Below are 26755 nucleotides of genomic sequence, written 5' to 3'. Positions count from 1 at the left end.
CCCGCTTGTCCGCAGTGCACAGAGGCCCCCGCTTGTCCGCAGTGCACAGAGGCCCCCGCTTGTCCCCAGTGCACAGAGGCCCCCGCTTGTCCCCAGTGCACAGAGGCCCCCGCTTGTCCCCAGTGCACAGAGGCCCCCGCTTGTCCCCAGTGCACAGAGGCCCCCGCTTGTCCCCAGTGCACAGAGGCCCCCGCTTGTCCCCAGTGCACAGAGGCCCCCGCTTGTCCCCAGTGCACAGAGGCCCCCGCTTGTCCCCAGTGCACAGAGGCCCCCGCTTGTCCCCAGTGCACAGAGGCCCCCGCTTGTCCCCAGTGCACAGAGGCCCCCGCTTGTCCGCAGTGCACAGAGGCCCCCGCTTGTCCCCAGAGGCCCCCGCTTGTCCCCAGAGGCCCCCGCTTGTCCGCAGTGCACAGAGGCCCCCGCTTGTCCGCAGTGCACAGAGGCCCCCGCTTGTCCGCAGTGCACAGAGGCCCCCGCTTGTCCGCAGTGCACAGAGGCCCCCGCTTGTCCGCAGTGCACAGAGGCCCCCGCTTGTCCGCAGTGCACAGAGGCCCCCGCTTGTCCGCAGTGCACAGAGGCCCCCGCTTGTCCGCAGTGCACAGAGGCCCCCGCTTGTCCGCAGTGCACAGAGGCCCCCGCTTGTCCGCAGTGCACAGAGGCCCCCGCTTGTCCGCAGTGCACAGAGGCCCCCGCTTGTCCGCAGTGCACAGAGGCCCCCGCTTGTCCGCAGTGCACAGAGCCACGCTTGTCCGCAGTGCACAGAGCCACGCTTGTCCCGATTGTACAGAGCCCCGCTTGTCCCGATTGTACAGAGCCACGCTTGTCCCGATTGTACAGAGCCCCGCTTGTCCTCAGTATACAGAGCCCTGCTTGTCCACCCACACTTCCTGTATTTGGTCTCCTCAAAGAGACACACAGACAATAGCTGTAGGGATAAAAATATACACATGTTTTAACCAATGTATATTACAAATACACATATAATGTTATCTACATTATATAAAAAGTTTTTGATAATGACAGGTACACTTTAAATGAAGTGTTTTTACATTTTCACATGACTACAGTATATGTATGAAGATTTACTTGTGCAAGTGGTGTGCATTTACCGTGTTGTAGAATACAGGGTTAAAATATTAAATTTGTGTTCACCGCTCAGCTGAAAGGTGACACCAGAGCCAACACCTGTGTGGAAAGAGAAAAAAAAGACATATTATTACATGCTAACAAATGGTGCAGGAACCTGTACTTCTAATATCTAAATGGAGAGACATTTATGGATGAACATTTCTTCATTTTAAAACAGTATCATGAAACACTCCTAGATCCTGGGCTCTGCTAAGCCCTTCCCTATATCAGCAGGCCTGATGAAGCGGAGCCTCCGCAAAACGCGTTGCTTTATGGGAAGATAAAAAGTTGCTCTTACCAGAAGACTCCTAGCACCTGTGTTATCCAGCCCCCACTTGGAATATGGACTGTTAGCAATTAGGAACCATTCTAACAGCAGGGGGGGGAAGGGGGGCATGGAGACATGAAGACTGGGGTAGAGAGGCAGCTGAAGGTGTAGAAGAGGCTCCTTAGAGACCAGAATAGGCATAGAGAGAATATCTCAGTCCAGTATAGAAAATAGACTTGTGAAAACTAAAAGGGACTAAGACAAGCTCCCTGGACTCTTAAGTATAGCCAGGCATGTATGAATACGTATTCCATACAGTGCTATACTTACTTAGTCCTTTCTTCTCCAGCTTTAATTATGCCCCTTAGCAAGATTGACAGCTCATGTCACTGCTCTGCTCCCTGAGCAGATCGATGACGTGGGCCGTGCCCGGGCTGTCAATCACACTGAGAGGAAACAGGACTAAGCGAGTATAGCTCCTCGCCTAGGAGGAAAACACTTTCTAACTTCATATACTCACCATCCCTATGGGCAGAAATATCTCCCGCGGATGGTGAGGAAGAAGATTTTGCTATATATAATGTGTTGCTACGCGTTATATATGGTAAAATCTCATGACAGGTTCCCTTTAAAGACACAGTACCCATTTTTTTACTACAAAGGGTTTAGACTGAATTCATATTGTGCATACTGATGTGTGACAGAGGCCTCACATTTGCAGCTGAGGGTGGTTAGCAAACTGATAGGTAGTGGCCTAGCAGTTATAAGAACTCATGAAGATGCAGACCAAATCTAAACAAAGGTGAATGGTGAAAAGCCATTTAAAGTGTCTAAGGCTACTTTCACACTGCCATTGTGACTCGTCCGTAACAGGTCCATTAGGATCTTTTTTTTTTGGCCTTTAATGGCAGTTATCGGGATGGGTCACAACGGGCACCGTCGAATCCCATTCATAATGATGGGGTCCGTTGTTTTAGAGGAGTATAGGGGAGAAAAAAAGATGGTGCCTGCACTAATTTTTCTCCCACTATACTCCCATCATTTTACAATGGCCAGTGACTGCCGGGACATAACGGCAGTGTGAAAGTAGCCTAAATGGGGCAGACTTTGGCAATGAGTATTACCCCAGGGATTCGCAGTGGTACAGTAGACATAGAAAAAGCCAATAGTCACTTTAGTGCAAGCATGTCAAACTCAAAGGCTAACATGGGCCAAAAAACAAGGTTTAAGTTTATGTGGGCCGCATAAAAAACAAACCAAATAAAAAACAAACCAAATAAAACCATGCCCTCCCTGCACAACATTCCATGTCCAGTTTGCACAAAAACCCATGCCCCCCTGCACAAGACCCCATGCCGCCCTCCTTTGCACAAGATTCCATGCCCCCTTTGCACAAGATCCCATGCCCCCTTTGCACAAGATCCCATGCCCCCCCTACACAACACTTCATGACCTCCTTCACAAGACCCCATGCCCCTTTTGTACAACACTCCATGCCCCCTTTGCACAAGACCCCATGCCCCCCTTTGCACAAGACTGTGCAGTATAGTTCCCCACATTAGGTGCAGTACAGTTCCTCCACATTAGGTTGGCAGTATAGTTCCCCCACATTACATGCAGTACAGTTCCCCACATTAGGTTGGCAGTATAGTTCCCCCACATTAGGTGCAGTACAGTTCCCCCACATTAGGTGCAGTACAGTTCCCCCACATTAGGTGCAGTACAGTTCCCCCACATTAGGTGCAGTACAGTTCCCCCACATTAGGTGTGCAGTACAGTTCCCCCACATTAGGTGTGCAGTACAGTTCCCCCAAGTTACGTGCAGTATAGTTCCCTTACATTACGTGCAGTATAGTTCCCCGACATTAGGTGCAGTATAGTTTCCCACATAAGGTGCAGTATAGTTTCCCACATAAGGTGCAGTATAGTTTCCCACATAAGGTGCAGTATAGTTCTCCACATTAGGTGCAGTACAGTTCCCCCACAGACATACAGCCTTCAGGCATATACAGTGTATGGCTGGAGGCTGTATGCCTGTTTACTGCCCCACTTCAGTGTTCCAACCACCGCTCCAGGGTCACAATCTACTGCTATGGCCTATGGGCCATAGCAGTAGTCCCAGGACCGGAGGAGCGGTGGTCAGAACACCGAAGATGATGTGCTGGTGAATGGTGACTTACCATACCCGCGCGTCCTCCTCACTGCTCCGCTCTTCTCCTATGGGCACATGCACGGGATGTCAGTGACGTCCCTGCGTGCGCTACCTCCCGGCGGCCCCTGCTTTTTTAAAGTTAACGTGGGCCCGCAGAGAGGTAACCGGGGCATCCTTGTGTCAAAGGGATGCCGGGCCGCAAAGATATTCATTGTGGGCCGCATGCATGTTTGACACCCATGCTTTAGTGCATCTGTGGATCCTTGACCCTAAATAGGGAACTGCTCAGAAATTGTATGTGTTATTTAGTGTGTTTTACAGAAATCATATGTTTCAGGCGACTATTGTCAAGAAAATAAGTTATTTGTTTAACAGTTAACAGTTTTGCGTCTGATGGCCCCGTTGACTTTTATGAACTGAATCTTGTCTAAGGCTATGTCCACACACAGACTTTTTTTTTCAGTTTTTAGGGCTGTAAAAAAATCCATGTTATAGCTTTTAAAATGAAAAAAATTGCTATATTTAAAGTAAATATACTTTTTTTTTTTAAACCCGTGTAGAGGAAGAGTGGTCTAGTTGCTCATAGCAACTGGCCTTTTTAAAATTTAAAGAAGCAATCTGAGTGGTTGCTGTGGGCACTTGCAACCCTCTTCCTCTACACAGGTTTTGATAAATCCCCCCATAGTCACTATTAGCCTAGTTTTAGGCAAAGTCAATGAGACTATGGGGAACACATTGCAGTACGTGTCAGTACAGGTTGCTGACGTATAGCTGAGACATGTGGTGAAAATGTCTCTTTACAAGATGGCCACACAGACTACACTTCATACATTTTTGTCTTACCATTGATTTGCCTCTGCACTATGCTGACAATGGGTAGCAGATCTGGAGAGGTCATCATTCGTGTAACCAAAGAATCATCTAGTTGCTCAAGACCAGGACCAAACATAGCAAAGCGCGGCTCTCCATGCATGACAAGAGACTGCAGAAAGGAGGTCACTGCTCCATAGATGGGATTTCTGGACCGCATGGACCTTCTGGTTTTCGGGCAGCTCCTTAAATAGCTAGAACCACAAATAGCACTTCTGTTACTTACATGTTAACTGTACAAAACCTCTAATGCTTCAAACTGCACCATAATATCAAAACCATCTGCTAAATTTTGTTAGGGCCCAAAAGACTGGTTTGGTTTGTTTTTTTCGTGGATTTCAATAAGAATCCGCACCTTAGTTCTTGATGTGAACTACAGTACATACAGGAGGTTTCCTTAAATCTGCATCCTGAAAAAAGAATAAAGGAACATGCCACTTATCTGATGCAGAATTTGTGTGGATTTCACATTGGATAGCCAAGAAGGGGACCCACTGAATGGGACCAACCCCATCTAAAACATTAGGTCAGTCCACAGCAAACACAATGTAAAACCACTGCAGAAATCAGGTTATACCCTGAATCTATGCTGCGGAATTCACAACAGATTTTTCAGATGGAGAAGTCCTTTGCGTGAACATATCCTACCTGGTAAGATGATATCCTTCGGTATATACTTCTTTTTATGCAAAGTGTTGAAGGGGTGTATCCATCAGTAGAAAAACAAGTTTATTTCTTCCATAAACAGTGCCACTCTTATCCTCAGGTTGTGTTTGGTATTATATTTTAGTTCTACTGCAGTAAATGGACACGAGTTGTAATGCCACAGGCTACCTGAGGACAAGAATGGCACTATTTTTGGAAGAATATAGCCATGTTTTTCTAATACTGGATAGCCAATTCTAAATACAGGACATTAGTAATATGGCTTGATAAACAGGCAAGCAGAGTAAACAGAGAAAGGCATACATCTCTGAACCCTCACAATAAAAAGCATCTGTTACATAAATCACACAATGGCAACTCTCCCTATTAAGACATCCTCTTCCTCCGCTTTCCTTATATGCCTTTATTATGCTGTTTGGTGGAAGAGAAATTGGTAAAAAGGACTTAAAGTGCTTGAAAGTGTCCTGGAGGCGGGGCCAGCACCGATCCACCATGCTTATCAGCACCAGACTGCAAAGACTGAGTGGCTGATGGCCGGATAGTGTGGGATGCCAATTACTCGGCTGTGACGTTATGGTGAGAGGCATGGCAGATCGGTGCTGGCCAGAACCCGCTGGACCAGCCTCCAGGACATTCTAAAGCAATTTACAACATTCTTTTACCTATTTTCTGGCCATCAAACATGAAAATAAAAAGGTATATAAGGAAAGTGGACATTACTGAGGATTCTTTATGGGGAATGTTGGTACCGTGTGATTTAGGTGACAGAGGCCTCCTCCAATGGATTATCTTACTTAGCTGTGTTGTACAGTGCTGCAACATTCCTACTAAATCACTGCGTGCCTCTGAATTTACATGTATTTCTCTACTGGATTCCATGAGAACAAGCTAAGAAATAATGTACAGTATGCTCAATCACAACCCAAATTACAGTAGCACACAGAGGGCCTACTGTGTGTAATATAGAGATGTGAGACTCTGCACATGACACCATGCATGTGGGTCTGCCTTTCCCATGAGGCCTCAGGCTAGATAATTTCTACACAATCTGACAAACAAAATATGCAGAGGTGAAATATGAAATGTAGAACACAAATAAAGAAACATAGCCGCACATCCACCATTTGTATTTTGATCTACTTGCTTCTCAGCAGAATTTAAAAACTAAGAGGTTGTTCTTATACATTTTGATCAAAAAGTACAAGCCCACTCGCCACATCAAGGCCACCTATTCAGAGGGAGTCACTAACCGGACACTGGCGTAGCACCGGGTGGCGAACACTGCCTCCGAGACACCATGCCCACAGGGGGAGCGACCCAGTGACCAGGCAGCCCTACTACTGCCTGACCAAGCCTCTGGCTCTGGGCTGCACCACCCCACAGACAAAGCATCACAGAAACAATGGCCGCCACAGAGAACCACACCAGTGTGAACACTTACCATGTGCTCCCTATCAGAGGGCTGGGAGAATGTAAATAGGAAACCCTTATGCAGTCTCCTGCTAATTAAAAACGCCAGGGCCGAATGGGTGGAGTGAAGTGCTGGCCATGGAAGAAGGGAGAGAGTACAAATTTACAACACAAACAGAGAAACATAGCTGCGCATCCACCATTTGTTTTACAATAGTATTCTGTCCCCTTTTTCATAGCCAGCACTCCGCTCCACCCATTCGGCCCAGGCGTTTTTAATTAGCAGGAGACTGCATAAGGGTTTCACGTTAAGGGTAGGTGTTCACGTTGGTGTGGTTGCACTGTGGCGGTCATTGTTACTGTGATGCTTTGTCTATGGGGTGGTGTGGCCTAGAGCCAGGGGCTTGGTCGGGCAGCAGTGGACGCTCCCCCTGTGGGCATGGTGTTGCAGTGATGGTGGCTGCAGCTCAGCGCTACGCCAATGTTGGGTTAGGGACCCACTCTAAATAGGTGACCTTGACGTGGCGAGTGGGCTTGAACTTTTTGATCAAAATGTGTACTAACAACCAAATTGTGGATGTGCGGCTGTGTTTTTCTCTATTTTTGTTTTGAAATATGAAATATTAACTATTGTAGAATGTAACTATAGCAATAAAGGCAAAAATAAAACTTGGTGGAAGACATTAACAAAGAGAAGGAACCAGTGTGACATTAAAGGGGCCTTACACAAATAGAAAGACATGGCAGTGGGTTGTGCCTGACAGCTCCAATGAAGCGAATAGCAATAATGCAGAAAACAGTGGACAGGAAAAGCAGAAAAAAGCAACTATATTTTTTATAATCCCACAGAAAACTTTTAAAGTGTTACCGTAATAAAATAAAAAAACACACATGAAATGTCACAGGTGGCTCAGCTGAGTGAAAGTCTTGTTTCCTGCAGTGAATAGGGAGTGGGGAAAAACAGCCCCCAGCTGAGCGCTTGTCCCTATTTGTTTTTACAATCTGTGGGGGTCTCAGCACCCTGACTACAACCAATAAAAACTTTTGACACGTCTCTGACATGTCAACAGCTGTTATAAATGGAAGTAACGTTTTAAGGACCCACATCATGGCTAACCATCACAAGGACCAATATGCATGGTTTCAAAAACAGATTAAATCTTCCGCAAATAATTTAAAGGGGTACTCCACCCCTAGACATCTTGTCCCCTTTCCAAAGCATAGGAGATAAGATGTCTAATTGAGGGGGTCCTGCTGCAGGATGGCTGGTGATGTAGGGCAGAGGCTCGTGACATCATGGCCATGCCCCCTCAATGCATGTCTATAGGAGGGGGCGTGGCCGTGACATCATGTGCCTCCAGCTCTGCACCCGGTGCTCTAAACAAACACCAGATGCAGCGGGGAGATTGCGGGGGTCCCCAGTGGCGGGACTTGAGCGATCGGACATCCTATCCCCTATCCAACTGCTATGGGATAAGATGTCTAGAGGCGGAGTACCCCTTTAAGTTGGTGTTGATGTGGTAGACTCTTGTGTTCACAATACATAATTTAATGAGAAAGAAAAAAAAATGTTCAATAAATTCCTCTGCTTCATAGTAAATGGATCAAAAATAATGCTGAATCAGAGCTTATGTTGTGCAGAATTTTCTGCGGAATCAAAGTCACATTGACCTAATGGCCTTTTTCTACCAGATTCCGATAGAATTCGGATCCTCATGTGAAATTCTGACACAGAAATTCTTTTACTACTGGACTCCACCAGAATTTGGAAATTGACGCGGGAATTCTGCTGTGTGAACGAGCCCTTAGACTTCCTTCACCCAGCGGATTACAGCTTAGTTATAAAACAGCATCCACAATAGTATTATGGGCCTCTGAGGTTCTGTATGCTTCTTGTTTTATATATAGTCATTTTTCTGTACCATTTTAATGCTTTCAGTGCTGCATTCTGCACATGCTGACGCTTTACTTACACGGACATATAATTACACTCCTTCCCATCCGATGATTCACTTAAGCAGGAATTGAGGACTTCCAAGTCCGGCAAGCTGTGACAATCAATGGATGACCAGGTTGGGTGATCCCGCAGCAAAAAGTACTTCCACAGTAGACGGTCCTGCACCATTGAGTGCCAGTATTGATTCGTCATGCCAAGCTTGCACAAGTCTTGCGGTGAGAGAAATGTTAGGATATATAACTGCATATCTATCTGAAAGAGTGTAGAAGAACAGTCGTTAGATAAAAATGCTGATTATAGTCTCATTTATAAAAAATAAAAAAAATAATAGATCAAAGTACAAAGCTTTTTGGACTATGATCTGTTCCCAGAAACAGGAGAGTAAGGTTATGTTCATTCGGCGGAATGTCTGCCCGGAAAATTTCCGGCAGACATTCAACAGACAGCGGGTGCTGGCGGAACATGCCAGCGCTGGGACCACTTGGACGGCATAGACGGCAAAGTGTTTCCGACCTGATTCTGCAGAAAGAATAGAAATGTCTATTCTTTCTGTGGACGTCGGAATTGGGATTTCCGCTGTAGATGTTTTTCTGCGTGCACGGTGCTGCTGATGAATGGGACTCTGCTGCAGTGGAATTTTCAAGCAGAACATTCCCGTGGAATTCTGCTCGGAAATTCCCAAGTGTGAATATAGCCTAAATCTAAAACAAGTAGTGAAGGCAGCCTGAGCGCTTAAGCAAAAAAAGTCTTACATGAGCCCATGAGTGTGAATAATTATGGATCTATAGCATTGATGATATTATAACTATAATCTATAGAGAGAGAAAGCAGCAGCAGAGAATAGATTACATGTTTCTGTTTGATTCCCATCAAATATGACAACTTCAACCGATCTGACCTCAAGGGAACACGATATGTAATTTTGCAATCTAAAGCCGTGTTCTTCAACCTGTGGCTTTTTTTTTTTTTTTTAATTTTTTTTTTTTTACATTTATGATTTTTTTTTTTTTTACATCGTCGACTGCATTACAGATACAAAGTAACTAAGACTTAGCCTAGTTTGAGGAAATTTCTCCTGTAGTCTAGTAAGTAAAGATGAGTCCAGAGCAACAACAAAAAAGTGAGGGAAAAAAACCAACAATTTTGAAATAGGTTTAGATTTAACTTTGACTAAATTCAAGCCATTTAGTCCAATCTCTAGTAAAATGTCTTCAAGGGATATTCCAAGAAAAAAACAAAAACTTTTTTTATATAAATCAACTGGCTCCAGAAAGTTAAACTGATTTATAAATGACTTCTATTACAAAATCTTAATCCTTCCAGTACTTATCAGCTGCTGATGTTGAGTTGTTCTTTTCTGTCTGACAACAGTGCTCTCTGCCAACACCTCTGCTTGTCTCAGGAACTGTCCGAAGCATTAGAGGTTTGCTATGGGGATTTGCTCCTACTCTGGACAAGCAGAGGTGTCAGCACAGAGCACTGTTGTCAGACGGAAAAGAACAACTCAACTTCAGCAGTTGATAAGTACTGGAAGGATTAAGATTTTTTAATACAAGTAATTTACAAATCTGTATAACTTTCTGGAGCCAGTTGATATATATAAAAAAAAAGTATTTTCCTGGAATACCCCTTTAAATGGTTTGTAACAGATGCAATGGATCGCTCCATGTTAAAGTTAAGTTGAACTGTATTAATAATGTGCTGAATATCAGGTACCTCCTTACTTTTCCACTTAGCTGCTACTGCTGGTTTTGAAGGTATAAGTATATGAACTAGAGTAGTTACATCCGAAAAGATTTCTCCCAGATCTAAATGCAATAATGCCACCTCTGGACCCCAGGGAAAGGTGTACCCCATAATCTGATTCAAAATCAAATCGTGAAGTAAGGTGCCAAATATGTGTAGTAAGGTGCCCAATATGTGTAGTAAGGTGCCCAATTGTGTATTAGCGCGCCAACATTTGTCCGAATAATCTGGATACATTTTTGAGAGCTGGTAAGGTGTATAATACCACCTATACAGCCACCAACCTGTGGCTCTCAAGCTGCTAAACAACTACAATGCCCAGAATGCCCTGATGGCAGTGTCCTGACCTCAATGTTACATGATATTGTGGTGGCCCCGTACGGGAGGTGTTACCCTGTACCCTTGCTGCCCCATCAGGCAGCCTCCCCTGCCCCTCCCCCCCCCCCCCCCCCCGTTAATTGTGATTGTATATAATCCCTATGTTATATATGTAAGAGTGTTATACCTTTAAGACTGTTTACCATGTGATTTGTCATGTGATTGTTATCCAGGATATATCAGTGACCAGGTGACCTAGGGGTGACCAATGGGACCCCACCAGAGCCTCCCCCATATAAGCCCTGGGTGGAGCCTCTGCACGCTCTTAGTCTGTGCTGAGGTCCAATCAAGTCTTGCCTAAGTGTGTGTCCAGAGTCATAGGAGGCCTCAAGTCCAGTCTGCAGCTACAAACCTGCAAGTAAGTCACAGTCTTGTCAGTCACAAGTCAGACAAGTCAAAGTCATCTGTCTAGTCAATGTGGCCTGCACTATATTGTCCACCTCTACTACAAGTCCCAGCAAGCCCTTAAGGTCTCTGAAGTCACTGGTCACCTCCTTGGGTCCTGGCTGAACTGTATAGACTCTTCCACCTGTCTAACCTCTGTAAAGCTACAGTTGTCCGTAACTTGGCGTCGGAGTCATTATTGCCCCCGTGCCTTTGGGTGGTATTGAGGATAAACCATGCCCTGGCATCACAAATACAAGGGGTTAATGCCATCTGCCCTAAGGGTAATTACAACTGCCCTTTGCATTTACACCCTCTACCACAATATGTTACGTTACAATCCAAAGCAGTGTTCTCCAACCTGTGGCTCTCCAGCTGTTGCAAAACTACAATGCTCAGCATGCCCTGACAGCCTTCAGCTTTTGGGGGGTCTGGCAGTAGCCACACATGCACCTCTGTCAATAATCTTAGCATATTTCAAGGTGTATTTGTATAAATGGATGTTGCATATATTGGGGAATCGAGTCACTTACTGGTAACGTGTCCAAACGACTGTGACTATCGCCCTGCTCCAGACCATCACTCCCATCATCCAGCGCCCCCCGACCCTTCACACTGTGCAGGTATCGATCTCTCAGTTGTCTGAACCCATTGATTATAGCAGCTTCAAGCCGACTCCACTCCACTGCTGGCACAGCGCCCCCCTCAGCCATGCTGCCGCCCTCTGTCCCTGGTATAGTCTGTCACACAGCACTATGACATGCGAGGAATGACTTCCTGGTGAGCAGCCACTTCCAGCATCATCACATCTACGCCCCTTCCCAGGAATTTTACTTCCTCGTCATGTGACCTGTTCTTAGAAACTAAAGTAGTGTACTTAGCAACCAAGTGCAAACTGCAGATCACGTGACCAAAACAAATGATGTCTGTGGGAGGGAGTAAGGGTTAAACTTGGAGCTGTAATGTCGGAAGTCACAGCATGTGCCTCCTCTGCTGCAGTGTGGGACTACAAGTCCCAACATATAACACTGCCAGGGCTGGTGCAAGGATTTTTGTCACCCTAGGCAAAAGCTAATTTTGCCGCCCCCTTGTCTTGTCCCATTGACACGCCCCACCTTACTACTGGGATGACACACTGTAACAAACCCCCACCTCATGTAATCTCCTTATTTCTGGGGTGACACACTGTAACAAACTTCCTCCTCATAAAATCACCTTACTTCTGGGGTGACACACTGTAATAAACCCCCTACTCATGTAATCTCCTTACTACTGGGGTCAAACACCGTAACAAACTCCCTCCTCATGTAATCCCCTTACTACTGGGGTAAAACACCGTAACAAACTCCCTCCTCATGTAATCACCTTACTTCTGGGGTGACACACTGTAACAAACCTCCTCCTCCTGTAATCTCCTTACTACTGGGGTAAAACACTAACAACCTCCCTCCTCATGTAATCATCTTACTACTGGGGTAACAGCTTAGCGGCTGTCAGGACCTGGAGAAATACATTTCTTGTGGAGGGCAGAATGGCGCCCCCATCAAGAGGCTGATAATTTTGCCTGTAGGTGGAGCTGGCCCTGAACACTGCTCATTTGTAGCTGCACATAGCTTGAGGAGGGCATGAGGGGGCTCAGGTTAAAGGGGTTCTCCAGGATTAGGAAAACCATAACCGTTTTCTTACAAAAGCAGCATCGCCCCTGCTCCAGTTTTGTTCCATTCACTTCAAAGAAACTGAGCTGCAATACTACATACAACCTGAGAACAAGAGGGGCGCTGTTTCCGAACAAAAGCAGCTATGTTTTTATAATCCTGCATAACCCTGTAGGCTAGGTTCACACTAAGTTCCTGCCCCATAAACCGTATCTGTCAGCATCCCGCCGAAAATGGGAAGCCAACATTGGAGCAGCACACCTCCTTATGGGAAGTAGGCACTATTTAAAAAGCGCAATGGTCCCCGCTTTTGAATCCGCTTAAAATAATGCCTATGTCCCAAAGGGTGTCACTAGGTAACAGTCTGGTCCTAGAAGTGAATGGGGTCTGCTACTCCCATTAACAGTATATGTCAGCATCCCGACGATTTTTCACCGGGATTCCGCCAGATACAATTAACAGGGGTTGGAACGTTGTGTGAACCGAGCCTTAAAGGGGTACTCCGGCGCTTAGACATCTTATCCCATATCCAAAGGATAGGGGATAAGAGGCCTGATCGCGGGGGTCCCGCCGCTGGGGACCCCCGTGATCTTGCACGCAGCGCCCCAGTTAAAATCAGTCCCCGGAGCATGTTCGCTCTGGGTCTGATTACCGGCGACCACGGGGCAGGCGGCGTGTGACGTCTCGCCTCCGCCCGCATGTGACTTCACGCTCCGCCCCTCAAGGCAAGCCTATGGGAGGGGGTGTGACAGCTCATTTGATAGGGGATAAGATGCCTGATCACGGGGGTCCCGCCGCTGGGGACCCCCGTGATCTTGCACACAGCACCCCAGTTAAAATCAGTCACGCCCCCTCCCATAGGCTTGCATTGAGGGGCGGAGCGTGAGGTCACACAGGGCGGAGGCATGACGTCACACGCCGCCTGTCCTGTGGTCGCCGGTAATCAGACCCGGAGTGAACATGCTCCGGGGACTGATTTTAACTGGGGTGCTGCGTGCAAGATCACGGGGTCCCCAGCGCCGGGACCACCGCGATTAGGCATCTTATCCCCTATCCTTTGGATAGGGGATAAGATGTCTAAGCGCCGGAGTACCCCTTTAATTTTAGATTAGTATTAAAGGGTTTTTCCAAAAACAACACCACCCCTGCCCTCAGGTATTGAAGCTCAATTCCATTGAATTGAATAGAGCCCATACCACACAACTTGAGGACAGCGATTTCGCTGTTTTTGGAAGAAATTCCTGGACAACCCATTTAATGTATGGAGGGGTGTAACTAAAGGCTTAGGGGTACTCCAGTGGAAAAAAATAAAATTTAAATCGAAAGTTAAACAGATTTGTAAATTACTTCTATTTAACTCCTTAAGGACTGAGGGGTTTTTGCACTTTCGTTTTTTCCGTCTCACCTTTTAAAAATCATAACCTTTCAATTTTGCACCTAAAAATCCATGGTGGCTTATTTTTTGCGCCACCAATTCTACTTTGCAGTGACATCAGTCATTTTACCCAAAAATCTACAGCGAAACGGAAAAAAAAATTCATTGTGCGACGAAATTGAAGAAAAAACGCCATTTTGTAACTTTTGGGGGCTTCCGTTTCTATGAAGTACATTTTTCAGTAAAAATTACACCTTCTCTTTATTCTGTAGGTCCATACGATTAAAATAATCCCCTACTTATATAGCTTTGATTTTGTCGTACTTCTGGAAAAAATCATAACTACATGCAGGAAAATTTATACGTTTAAAATTCTCATCTTCTGACCCCTAGTACAATTTTTTCGTATTGATCTGACTTATCGATCGCTTTTTATTCATTTTTTCATGATATAAAAAGTGACCAAAAATACGTTAATTTGGACTTTGGAATTTTTTTGCGCGTACGCTATTGACCGTGCGGTTTAATTAATTATATATTTTTATAGTTTGGACATTTACACACGTGACCGATACCACATATGTTTATTTTTATTTACAAAGTTTTTTTTTTTATGGGAAAAGAGGGGTGATTTGAACTTTTATTAGGGAAGGGGTTAAATGACCTTTGTTAACTTTTTTTTTTTTCACAGTGCTATAGCTCCCATAGGGACGACCTATAACACTGCACACACTGATCTCTTATACTGATCATTGTTATCCCATTGTGACCTATAACACTGCCCACACTGACCTCCTATGCTGATCCTTGCAAAGCCATAGCTCTGCACGGATCAGCGAGATAGGGGCTCGATTGCTCAAGCCTGTAGCTCAGGCTTGGAGCAATCAATCGACGATCGGACGCCGCGGAGTCAGGTAAGGAGACCTGCGTCGCAGCTGATCGGAACATCGCGATTTTGTTGCGATGTCCCGATCAGCCCGACTGAGCTGCCGGGAAGCGTTTACTTTCGTTTTCAGATGCGGCGGTCAACTTTGATCGCCGCATCTGAAGGGTTAACTGCGCCCGACACAACGATCAGTGCCGCACGCTGTTTTTTGTGACATATTCTACTTTATGGTAGTGGTAAATTTTCGTCGATACTTGCATCATTTCTTGGTGAAAAATTTCAAAATCTGATGAAAAATGTTAAAATGTTGCATTTTTCTAACTTTGAAACTCTCTGCTTGTAAGGAAAATAGACATACCAAATAAATTATATATTTTTTCACAAATACAAATATGTTTACTTTATATTTGCATCATAAATTTGACATGTTTTTTCTTTTGGAAGACATCAGAGGGCTTCAAAGATCAGCAGCAATTTGCCAATTTTTCACAAATTTTTCAAAATCAGAATTTTTCAGGGACCAGTTCAGTTTTGAAGTGGATTTGAAGGGCCTTCATATAAGAAATACCCCACAAATTACCCTATTATAAAAACTGCACCCCTTAAAGTATCCAAATTGACATTCAGTAACTGTGTTAACCCTTTAGGTGTTTCACGGGAATAGCAGCAAAGTGAAGTAGAAAATTCAAAATCTTCATTTTTTACACTCGCATGTTCTTGTAGACCCAGTTTTTTAAATATTACAAGAGGTAATATCAGAAAAAGCCCCCCAAAATTTGTAACCCAATTTCTCTCAATTAAGGAAATACCTCATATGTGTATGTCAAGTGTTCGGCGGGCGCAGTAGAGGGCTTAGAAGGGAAGGAGCGACAATGGGATTTTGGAGAGTGAATTTTGAAGAAATGTTTTTTGGGGGGCATGTCACATTTAGGAAGCCCCTATGGTGCCAGAACAGCAGAAAAAAAAAAAAAAACACATGGCATACCATTTTGGAAACTACACCCCTCAAGGCACGTAACAAGGGGTCCAGTGAGCCTTAACACCTCACCGGTGTTTAACAACTTTTTGTTAAAATCGGATGTGTAAATGAAAAAAAAATATATTTTTTTTTCACTAAAGTGCAGTTTTCCCCCCCAAATTTACCATTTTTACAAAAGGTAATGGGAGAAAATGCTCCCCAAAGTTTGTAACACCATCTCTTCTGAGTATGGAAATACCCCATGTTAGGACGTAAAATGCTCTGCTGGCGCACTACAATGCTCAGAAGAGAAGGTGCACCATTGAGCTTTTGGAAAGCGAATTCGTTTGGAATGGTAGTCAGGGGCCATGTGCTTTTACAAAGCCCCCCATGGTGCCAGAACAGTGGACCCCCCCCCCCCACATGTGACCCCATTTTGGAAACTACACCCCTCACAGAATTTAATAAGGGGTGCAGTGAGCATTTACTCCCCACTGGCATTTGACAGATCTTTGGAACAGTGGGCTGTGCAAATGAAAAATTAAATTTTTCATTTTCACGGATCACTATTCCAAAAATCTGTCAGACACCTGTGGGGCGTAAATGCTCACTGTACCCCTTATTACATTACGTGAGGGGTATAGTTTCCAAAATGGGGGTCACATGTGGGGGGGGGGGGAAGTCCATTGTTCTGGCACTATGGGGGCTGTGTGTGTGTGTATGTGGTATACAGGGCAGAGCTGTGTGTATGTGGTATACAGGGCAGAGTTGTGTGTATGTGGTATACAGGGCAGAGTTGTGTATGTGTGTATATATGGTATACAGGGTAGAGTTGTGTGTATATGGTATACAGGGCAGAGTTGTGTGTGTGTGTATATGGTATACAGTGCAGAGCTGTGTGTATATGGTATACAGGGCAGAGGTGTGTGTGTGTATATGGTATACAGGGCAGAGTTGTGTATGTGTATATGGTATACAGGGCAGAGTTGTGTGTGTGTGTGTATATATATGGTATACAGGGTAGAGTTGTGTGTATATGGTATACAGGGCAGAGTTGTGTGTGTGTGTGTGTATATGGTATACAGTGCAGAGCTGTGTGTATATGGTATACAGGGCAGAGGTGTGTGTGTGTGTATATGGTATACAGGGCAGAGCTGTGTGTGTGTATGGTATACAGGGCAGAGCTGTGTGTGTGTATGGTATACAGGGCAGAGCTGTGTGTGTGTATGGTATACAGGGCAGAGCTGTGTGTGTATGGTATACAGGGCAGAGCTGTGTGTGTGTATGGTATACAGGGCAGAGCTGTGTGTGTGTATGGTATACAGGGCAGAGCTGTGTGTGTGTATGGTATACAGGGCAGAGCTGTGTGTGTGTATGGTATACAGGGCAGAGCTGTGTGTGGATATGGTATACAGGGCAGAGCTGTGTGTGGATATGGTATACAGGGCAGAGCTGTGTGTGGATATGGTATACAGTGCAGAGCTGTGTGTGTATATGGTATACAGGGCAGAGCTGTGTGGGTATGGTATACAGGGCAGAGCTGTGTGGGTATGGTATACAGTGCAGAGCTGTGTGGGTATGGTATACAGTGCAGAGCTGTGTGGGTATGGTATACAGTGCAGAGCTGTGTGCGTATGGTATACAGTGCAGAGCTGTGTGCGTATGGTATACAGTGCAGAGCCGTGTGCGTATGGTATACAGTGCAGAGCCGTGTGCGTATGATATACAGGGCAGAGTCGTGTGTGTATGGTATACAGGGCAGAGTCGTGTGTGTATGGTATACAGGGCAGAGTCGTGTGTGTATGGTATACAGGGCAGAGTCGTGTGTGTATGGTATACAGGGCAGAGTCGTGTGTGTATGGTATACAGGGCAGAGTCGTGTGTGTATGGTATACAGGGCAGAGTCGTGTGTGTATGGTATACAGGGCAGAGTCGTGTGTGTATATGGTATACAGGGCAGAGCTGTGTGTGTATATGGTATACAGGGCAGAGCTGTGTGTGTATATGGTATACAGGGCAGAGCTGTGTGTGTATATGGTATACAGGGCAGAGCTGTGTGTGTATATGGTATACAGGGCAGAGCTGTGTGTATATGGTATACAGGGCAGAGCTGTGTGTATATGGTATACAGGGCAGAGCTGTGTGTATATGGTATACAGGGCAGAGCTGTGTGTATATGGTATACAGTGCAGAGCTGTGTGTATATGGTATACAGTAGAGTGCTGTGTGTATATGGTATACAAACAAAATTGTTCTTACCTGTAATTTTGATTTCCTTGAGTCCTAAGGCAGCACACACCAATGGGATATTTCATCCTCCAGACTCCACCCTAGGACCGTCCACCTAGCAAGATAATCAAGAAATAAGCATAGTTAATTGCTCACCTGATAAGAACCCTCTCCTACAGATCACACCTGTGTATTAAAATAGAGACGAATTCCATAAAAAAAAAAAATAGTATGGTGAGGGTATTTGTGTGCTGCCTTAGGACTCAATGAAATCAAAATTACAGGTAAGAACAATTTTGTTTTTCCTATTCGTCCTAAGGCAGCACACACCAATGGGATCTAAAATAGAATTCATAGGGAGGGTAAATATTAAATGACAATAGCATCAAAGGCTGAATTCTAAGCCTATACTCGAGAATTTCACACGATAACAGTGTGGACCAGGAGGCTGCATTACAGACTCAAAAATTGGACCCTCCTTGCCGGTAAGGAAGAAGTCAAACTGGCAGAACAATCTGAAGAATCTGGAAAAAAGAAAAAATTCTGTTTCTTTTGCTCAAATCCAAGAGATGGAAGAAAACTAATTCCATCTCAAATGTATGAACTTCAACCTACTCTGGCCAGGCAGGACAAAAATTTGCTGATCTCAGCTAGTCAATGCTTTGTTTAGAACAAGGAAAGAGCCTCCTAACACCCAATGAGGATTTTCTTCTGTTCTGTAATAGGAGCCTTCAGGTACAGTACAGGGACTAGTCCAAGAACTTCACCCTCTGGCAGCGGCCTGGGATATATGAAGTAAGGCGACCATTTCTTCTATCCTTCTGGTAGATCATTTTCAGAACAAAAGGAATTCTCAGGAGAAATCAAATACAATTTGTTCACAAGATTCCATAAGGTGATGAGAAAACATGGAGACTTCACATTCTGTAGTCATTGTATGACAGATGGTTCTTCAAGAAAGGAAAACAATTCCTAATGGAGACTTAAGTGTCGCTGAATCTCCTTAGCAAGGGATCAACCATGAAGGGATTTTTTGACTATTAATCAATTGAAGCAAGTTGCAAAGATAATAGATATCTTGTCTACAGCAAAAATCTTGGTGAAGAAGAAGCGTAGAGAATTCTCTCTCCAATACATTATGGTTTGAAAAACCATATACTGAAAAGCAGACAGGATGACCATCATAATGGATACAGTGGAAACCAGACAGGATGACCATCACAATGGATACAGTGGAAACCAGACAGGAAGACCATCACGATGGATACAGTGGAAACCAGACAGGACGACCATCACGATGGATACAGTGGAAACCAGACAGGACGACCATCACAATGGATACAGTGGAAACCAGACAGGACGACCATCACAATGGATTCAGTGGAAACCAGAAAGGATGACCATCACGATGGACTCAGTGGGGTCTTCTGTAAGATTTCTTAATGAAGAACATTGGTGGAAAACAATTTCACTAACAGAACATCTCGCCCTGGTTGATCGGCATCCTGCGGAGGGGCAACCTCTCCAATAACCGGTTGAACTCAGAGGCCCCAGACTATTTCCGGATCTTCTAGATTCTTCAATCTACTGGAAGTAAGAGGTTCAAGTCAACTTCAAGTAAGAGGTTCTGTCACATAAGATCTTTGTCACGATTCGGCTGGCTGGAGGTGGATCCTCTGTGCCAGAGAGGGATTGGCGTGGACCGTGTTGGTGGACCGGTTCTAAGTTGCTACTGGTATTCACCAGAGCCCGCCGCAAAGCGGGATGGTCTTGCAGCGGCGGTAGCAACCAGGTCGTATCCACCAGCAACGGCTCAACCTCTCTGACTGCTGAAGATAGGCGCGGTACAAGGAAGTAGACAAGAGCAAGGTCGGATGTAGCAGAAGGTCAGGGCAGGCAGCAAGGATCGTAGTCAGGGGCAACGGCAGGAGGTCTGGAACACAGGCTAGGAACACACAAGGGACCGCTTTCACTGGCACAATGGCAACAAGATCCGGCGAGGGAGTGCAGGGGAAGTGAGGTATAAGTAGGGAGTGCACAGGTGATAACACTGATTAGGCCTGCTGCGCCAATCAGTGGCGCAGTGGCCCTGTAAATTGCAGAGACCCGGCGCGCGCGCCCTAAGGAGCAGGGCCGCGCGCGCCGGGACAAGACAGATGGGGAACGGGTCAGGTACGGGAGCCGGGACGCGCATCGCGAGCGGGCGCCTCCCGCGTCGCGAATCGCATCCCGGCTGGGAGAGATATTGCAGCGCACCCGGTCAGCAGTTCTTACCGGGGCGCTGCGAATGAGAGGATGCTGCGAGCGCTCGGCGTAACAGTACCCCCCCCCCTTGGGTCTCCCCCTCTTCTTAGAGCCTGAGAACCTGAGGATAAGACTTTTGTCTAGGACGTTGTCCTCAGGTTCCCAAGATCTCTCCTCTGGGCCACAGTTCTCAAAATCCACCCAAAAATTTTTTTTTACCTCTGACAATCTTGGAGGCTAGAATCTCCTTCACAGAGAAGACGTCAGACGAACCGGAAACAGGAGTAGGAGAAACAACTTTGGGAGAGAAGCGGTTAAGGATGAGTGGTTTAAGGAGAGAAACATGGAAGGCATTGGGAATAGGGAGAGAAGGAGGAAGAAGGAGTTTGTAAGAGACAGGGTTAATCTGGCACAAAATTTTAAAAGGACCAAGATAGCATGGTCCCAGTTTGTAACTGGGGACATGAAAGCGGACATACTTAGCGGAGAGCCATACCTTGTCTCCGGGAGCAAAAATGGGGGGAGTTCTTCTTTTTTTATCAGCAAATTTTTTCATCCGGGATGAAGCCTGTAAAAGAGAATTTTGGGTCTCTTTCCATATGGTGGAAAGATCACGGGTCACTTCATCCACAGCGGGCAAACCAGAGGGCAAGGGAGTAGGGAGGGGAGGAAGAGAGTGACGGCCGTACACCACAAAAAATGGGGATTTAGCAGAAGATTCGGAGACTCTGAAGTTGTATGAGAATTCGGCCCATGGTAGAAGATCTGCCCAATCATCCTGGCGGGAGGAAACAAAATGCCATAAATAGTCACCCAGGACCTGATTAATTCTTTCTACTTGCCCATTGGATTGGGGATGATAAGAAGAAGAGAAGTTTAATTTGATCTTGAGCTGTTTACAGAGGGCCCTCCAGAATTTAGACACGAATTGGACGCCTCTATCCGAGACGATATGCGTGGGCAAACCGTGAAGGCGAAAAATGTGTATAAAAAATTGCTTTGCCAACTGAGGCGCTGAAGGAAGGCCAGGAAGAGGAATAAAATGTGCCATCTTGGAGAATCGATCAACAACCACCCAAACAACGGTGTTGCCACGGGATGAGGGCAAGTCCGTAATAAAGTCCATACCAATCTGTGACCAAGGCTGTTCAGGAACAGGCAGAGGATGAAGGAGACCAGCAGGCTTCTGGCGAGGAGTCTTATCCCGGGCACAGACAGTACAGGCCCGCACAAAATCAACAACATCAGTCTCCAGAGTCGGCCACCAATAAAATCGAGAGATGAGTTGAAAGGATTTTTTGATGCCCGCATGGCCTGCGAGGTGGGAGGAGTGTCCCCACTTGAGAATCCCGAGATGCTGGCATGGAGAAACGAAGGTCTTCCCTGGAGGAGTTTGCCTGATGGAAGCTGGAGAAGTGGAGATCAGACAGTCCGGAGGAATGATGTGTTGCGGAGAGGCTTCTACTTCAGAGGCATCAGAAGAACGAGAGAGGGCATCGGCCCTAGTGTTCTTGTCAGCAGGGCGAAAATGGATTTCAAAGTTAAAACGGGCAAAGAACAACGACCACCTAGCCTGGCGAGGGTTCAGTCATTGGGCAGACTGGAGATAGGAGAGATTCTTGTGGTCAGTGTATATAGTAACTGGATATTTTGATCCCTCTAGCAGGTGCCTCCATTCCTCAAGTGCCAATTTAATGGCCAGTAGTTCTCGATCACCAATGGAATAGTTTTTCTCCACCGGAGAGAAGGTCCTAGAAAAAAAAACACAAGTAACAGCATGCCCGGAAGAATTTTTTTGTAGAAGAACTGCTCCAGCTCCCACTGAGGAGGCATCTACCTCCAATAGGAAGGGTTTAGATGGGTCAGGTCTGGAGAGCACGGGAGCAGAAGAAAAGGCAGACTTGAGATGTTTAAATGCGTCTTCCGCTTGGGGAGACCAGGACTTAGGATTGGCATTTTTCTTGGTTAGAGCCACGATAGGGGCCACAATAGTGGAGAAGTGTGGAATGAATTGTCTGTAATAATTGGCAAACCCCAAAAAACGTTGGATAGCACGGAGTCCGGAGGGGCGTGGCCAATCTAACACGGCAGATAGTTTATCTGGGTCCATTTGTAGTCCCTGGCCAGAGACCAAGTATCCTAGGAAAGGAAGGGATTGACATTCAAAAAGACATTTTTCCATTTTGGCATAAAGTTGATTGTCCCGAAGTTTCTGAAGAACCATGCGGACATGCTGGCGGTGTTCTTCTAAGTTGGCAGAAAAAATCAGAATATCGTCCAGGTAAACCACAACACAGGTATATAGGAGATCACGAAAAATTTCATTAACAAAGTCTTGGAAGACGGCAGGGGCGTTGCACAGGCCAAAGGGCATGACCAGATACTCAAAGTGTTCATCTCTGGTGTTAAATGCCGTCTTCCATTCGTCCCCCTCCCTGATGCGGATGAGATTATAAGCATCTCTTAAGTCCAGCTTGGTAAAGATGTGGGCGCCTTGTAGACGATCAAAGAGTTCCGAGATAAGGGGTAAGGGGTAGCGGTTTTTTACCGTGATTTTATTAAGTCCGCGGTAATCAATGCAAGGGCGTAGGGAGCCATCTTTTTTGGACACAAAAAAAAATCCAGCTCCGGCAGGAGAGGAGGACTTGCAGATAAACACCTTTTTTTAAATTCTCCTGGATGTACTCCAACATGGCTTGGGTTTCTGGAGCAGACAGAGGATAGATTCTGCCCCGGGGTGGAGTAGTACCCGGGAGGAGGTCAATAGGACAGTCATAAGGCCTGTGAGGAGGCAAAGTCTCTGCTTGTTTTTTGCAAAAAACATCAGCATAGTCCAGATAGGCCTTAGGAAGACCAGATACCGGGGGAACCACAGGGTCACGACTGTGAGTACTGGGAACCGGTTTAAGACAGTCCTTGTGACAAGAAGTACCCCAGTTCTTGATTTCTCCTGTGGACCAATCAAGGGTTGGGGAATGGCGTTGAAGCCACGGTAATCCAAGAAGAATTTCTGAAGTGCAGTTAGAGAGGACCAAAAATTCAATTTTTTCGTGATGGGGTCCGATGCACATTAGGAGAGGTTCCGTGCGGTAACGCACGGTACAGTCCAATGTTTCATTGTTAACAGAATTGATGTAGAGGGGTCTGGCGAGACTGGTCACCGGGATGTTGAACCTGTTGATGAGAGAGGCCAAAATTAAATTTCCTGCAGATCCGGAATCCAAGAAGGCCATAGCAGAGAAGGAGAAGGTAGAAGAAGATATCCACACAGGCACAGTAAGGCATGGAGAAGCAGAGTTCACATCAAGAGCTGTCTCCCCTTTGTGCGGAGTCAGCGTACGTCTTTCCTGGCGGGGAGGACGGATAGGACAATCCTTCAAGAAATGTTCGGTACCGGCACAGTACAGGCAAAGATTCTCCATGCGGCGTCGTGTCCTCTCTTGAGGTGTCAGGCGAGACCGGTCAACTTGCATAGCCTCCACGGCGGGAGGCACAGGAACGGATTGCAGAGGACCAGAGGAGAGAGGAGCCGGGGAGAGAAACCGCCTCGTGCGAACAAAGTCCATATCCTGGCGGAGCTCCTGACGCCTTTCGGAAAAACGCATGTCAATGCGGGTGGCAAGATGAATAAGTTCATGCAGGTTAGCAGGAATTTCTCGTGCGGCCAGCACATCTTTGATGTTACTGGATAGGCCTTTTTTAAAGGTCGCGCAGAGGGCCTCATTATTCCAGGATAACTCGGAGGCAAGAGTACGGAATTGGATGGCGTACTCGCCAACAGAAGAATTACCCTGGACCAGGTTCAGCAGGGCAGTCTCAGCAGAAGAGGCTCGGGCAGGTTCCTCAAAGACACTTCTAATCTCCGTGAAGAAGGAGTGTACAGAGGCAGTGACAGGGTCATTGCGGTCCCAGAGCGGTGTGGCCCATGACAGAGCTTTCCCAGACAGAAGGCTGACTACGAAAGCCACCTTAGACCTTTCAGTAGGAAACTGGTCCGACATCATCTCCAAGTGCAGGGAACATTGCGAAAGGAAACCACGACAAAACTTAGAGTCCCCATCAAATTTATCCGGCAAGGATAATCGAAGGCTGGAAGCGGCCACTCGCTGCGGAGGAGGTGCAGGAGCTGGCGGAGGAGAAGCTTGCTGGAGCTGTGGTAATAGCTGCTGTAGCATCACGGTCAGTTGAGATAGCTGGTGGCCTTGTTGCGCTATCTGTTGCGACTGCTGGGCGACCACCGTGGTGAGGTCGGCGACAACTGGCAGCGGGGGTGGCAAGATGAATAAGTTCATGCAGGTTAGCAGGAATTTCTCGTGCGGCCAGCACATCTTTGATGTTACTGGATAGGCCTTTTTTAAAGGTCGCGCAGAGGGCCTCATTATTCCAGGATAACTCGGAGGCAAGAGTACGGAATTGGATGGCGTACTCGCCAACAGAAGAATTACCCTGGACCAGGTTCAGCAGGGCAGTCTCAGCAGAAGAGGCTCGGGCAGGTTCCTCAAAGACACTTCTAATCTCCGTGAAGAAGGAGTGTACAGAGGCAGTGACAGGGTCATTGCGGTCCCAGAGCGGTGTGGCCCATGACAGAGCTTTCCCAGACAGAAGGCTGACTACGAAAGCCACCTTAGACCTTTCAGTAGGAAACTGGTCCGACATCATCTCCAAGTGCAGGGAACATTGCGAAAGGAAACCACGACAAAACTTAGAGTCCCCATCAAATTTATCCGGCAAGGATAATCGAAGGCTGGAAGCGGCCACTCGCTGCGGAGGAGGTGCAGGAGCTGGCGGAGGAGAAGCTTGCTGGAGCTGTGGTAATAGCTGCTGTAGCATCACGGTCAGTTGAGATAGCTGGTGGCCTTGTTGCGCTATCTGTTGCGACTGCTGGGCGACCACCGTGGTGAGGTCGGCGACAACTGGCAGCGGGACTTCAGCGGGATCCATGGCCGGATCTACTGTCACGATTCGGCTGGCTGGAGGTGGATCCTCTGTGCCAGAGAGGGATTGGCGTGGACCGTGTTGGTGGACCGGTTCTAAGTTGCTACTGGTATTCACCAGAGCCCGCCGCAAAGCGGGATGGTCTTGCAGCGGCGGTAGCAACCAGGTCGTATCCACCAGCAACGGCTCAACCTCTCTGACTGCTGAAGATAGGCGCGGTACAAGGGAGTAGACAAGAGCAAGGTCGGACGTAGCAGAAGGTCAGGGCAGGCAGCAAGGATCGTAGTCAGGGGCAACGGCAGGAGGTCTGGAACACAGGCTAGGAACACACAAGGGACCGCTTTCACTGGCACAATGGCAACAAGATCCGGCGAGGGAGTGCAGGGGAAGTGAGGTATAAGTAGAGAGTGCACGGGTGATAACACTGATTAGGCCTGCTGCGCCCATCAGTGGCGCAGTGGCCCTTTAAATTGCAGAGACCCGGCGCGCGCGCACCCTAAGGAGCGGGGCCGCGCGCGCCGGGACAAGACAGACGGGGAACGGGTCAGGTACAGGAGCCGGGACGCGCATCGCGAGCGGGCGCCTCCTGCGTCGCGAATCGCATCCCGGCTGGGAGAGATATTGCAGCGCACCCGGTAAGCAGGTCTGACCGGGGCGCTGCGAATGAGAGGATGCTGCGAGCGCTCCGGGGAAGAGCGGGGACCCGGAGCGCTCGGCGTAACAATCTTCCACTATGTAGCTTTAAGATTCTAGGATAAGCTTTGCTGAATCATAATACACTTGTAGAATGGACTGATTTTTGGTTTCTTGTATGGATCAGGACTGGATTTCTTTGATACGGTTAAACTGCTACAAAGTCAACCACATCTTCAGTGATGAAGGTATATACCATTTTAGGGCTGAAGATAGCATTGCTGAATATTACCGCCTTTCTACATGCCAGAAGGAAAACCAACAACCGGACCTGGAGATCTCTGAAGTGGCTCTTTGTCTAACACACAATCTATGTGGCTGAAGGGAGATGGTGAATGTTTCTTCAATAGAATAGACACTGAACTGCAATCTTCAATGAGAGACCTGGAGCCGATGGTTGGGATTATTCTGGTGGTAAAAGAAAAGAATTAAAGGATCCACTTTCTGGTTAAAGAAGAATTACTGCTTGTAAACAGCCATACTTCGAGTACATCACCACACAAACGATCTGGGGACAGATCTGCTACTACCACAATAGACACTTCATAAGATCATTGGGACCAGAGACAAGGAAGAGCTTGGACTTATAGAGATGAGCATCACTTAGACAACAAACCTGATCCTTGGGTTTAGGTGACAGATCTTATAGAAACCATCTCAACTTCATCCTCCAAGTCTGGACCTGGAGACACAGAAGACGACTAAATATTTTAATACAGTAAAGTCTAACATATAAAGATGTGAATATCTTCTATCATGTTGACGGCCATGTGCCAACTAGAAGCTGTAGCCTTATCTGACAATGTACAAGTCATCGCCTG

General features: G+C 46.6%; 2 protein-coding genes across 3 annotated transcripts in view; one reads left to right on the top strand and one right to left on the bottom strand.

The window, feature by feature from the left end:
- Positions 1 to 26755, bottom strand: part of FBXO4 (F-box protein 4) — a 45399-nt gene that overhangs the window by 14133 nt on the left and 4511 nt on the right. Inside the window, exons 1-4 of one of the 2 annotated variants that reach the window (XM_056538764.1) lie at positions 11493 to 11787; positions 8468 to 8703; positions 4392 to 4612; positions 1110 to 1185 (exon numbers count right to left, since the gene is read on the bottom strand). In XM_056538764.1, coding sequence (XP_056394739.1) covers positions 1110 to 1185; positions 4392 to 4612; positions 8468 to 8703; positions 11493 to 11672 — 713 coding nt within the window. In that variant the 5' untranslated portion in view covers positions 11673 to 11787. Of the gene's footprint in view, positions 1 to 1109; positions 1186 to 4391; positions 4613 to 8467; positions 8704 to 11492; positions 11788 to 26755 lie in introns of those variants that run through there. The other variant, XM_056538765.1, reaches the window with a different exon arrangement.
- Positions 10839 to 26755, top strand: part of ZBTB26 (zinc finger and BTB domain containing 26) — a 23088-nt gene continuing 7171 nt past the window's right edge. Inside the window, exon 1 of the mRNA XM_056538762.1 lies at positions 10839 to 10933. The gene's annotated coding sequence lies outside the window, so the exon portion shown is untranslated. The remainder of the gene's footprint in view (positions 10934 to 26755) is intronic.

The sequence above is a fragment of the Hyla sarda genome, chromosome 9 (assembly GCF_029499605.1).
Source record: "Hyla sarda isolate aHylSar1 chromosome 9, aHylSar1.hap1, whole genome shotgun sequence".
Classification (NCBI taxonomy): domain Eukaryota; kingdom Metazoa; phylum Chordata; class Amphibia; order Anura; family Hylidae; genus Hyla; species Hyla sarda.
Note: the sequence above shows the minus strand (reverse complement) of the source record. Positions and strands in the feature narration are given on the sequence as shown.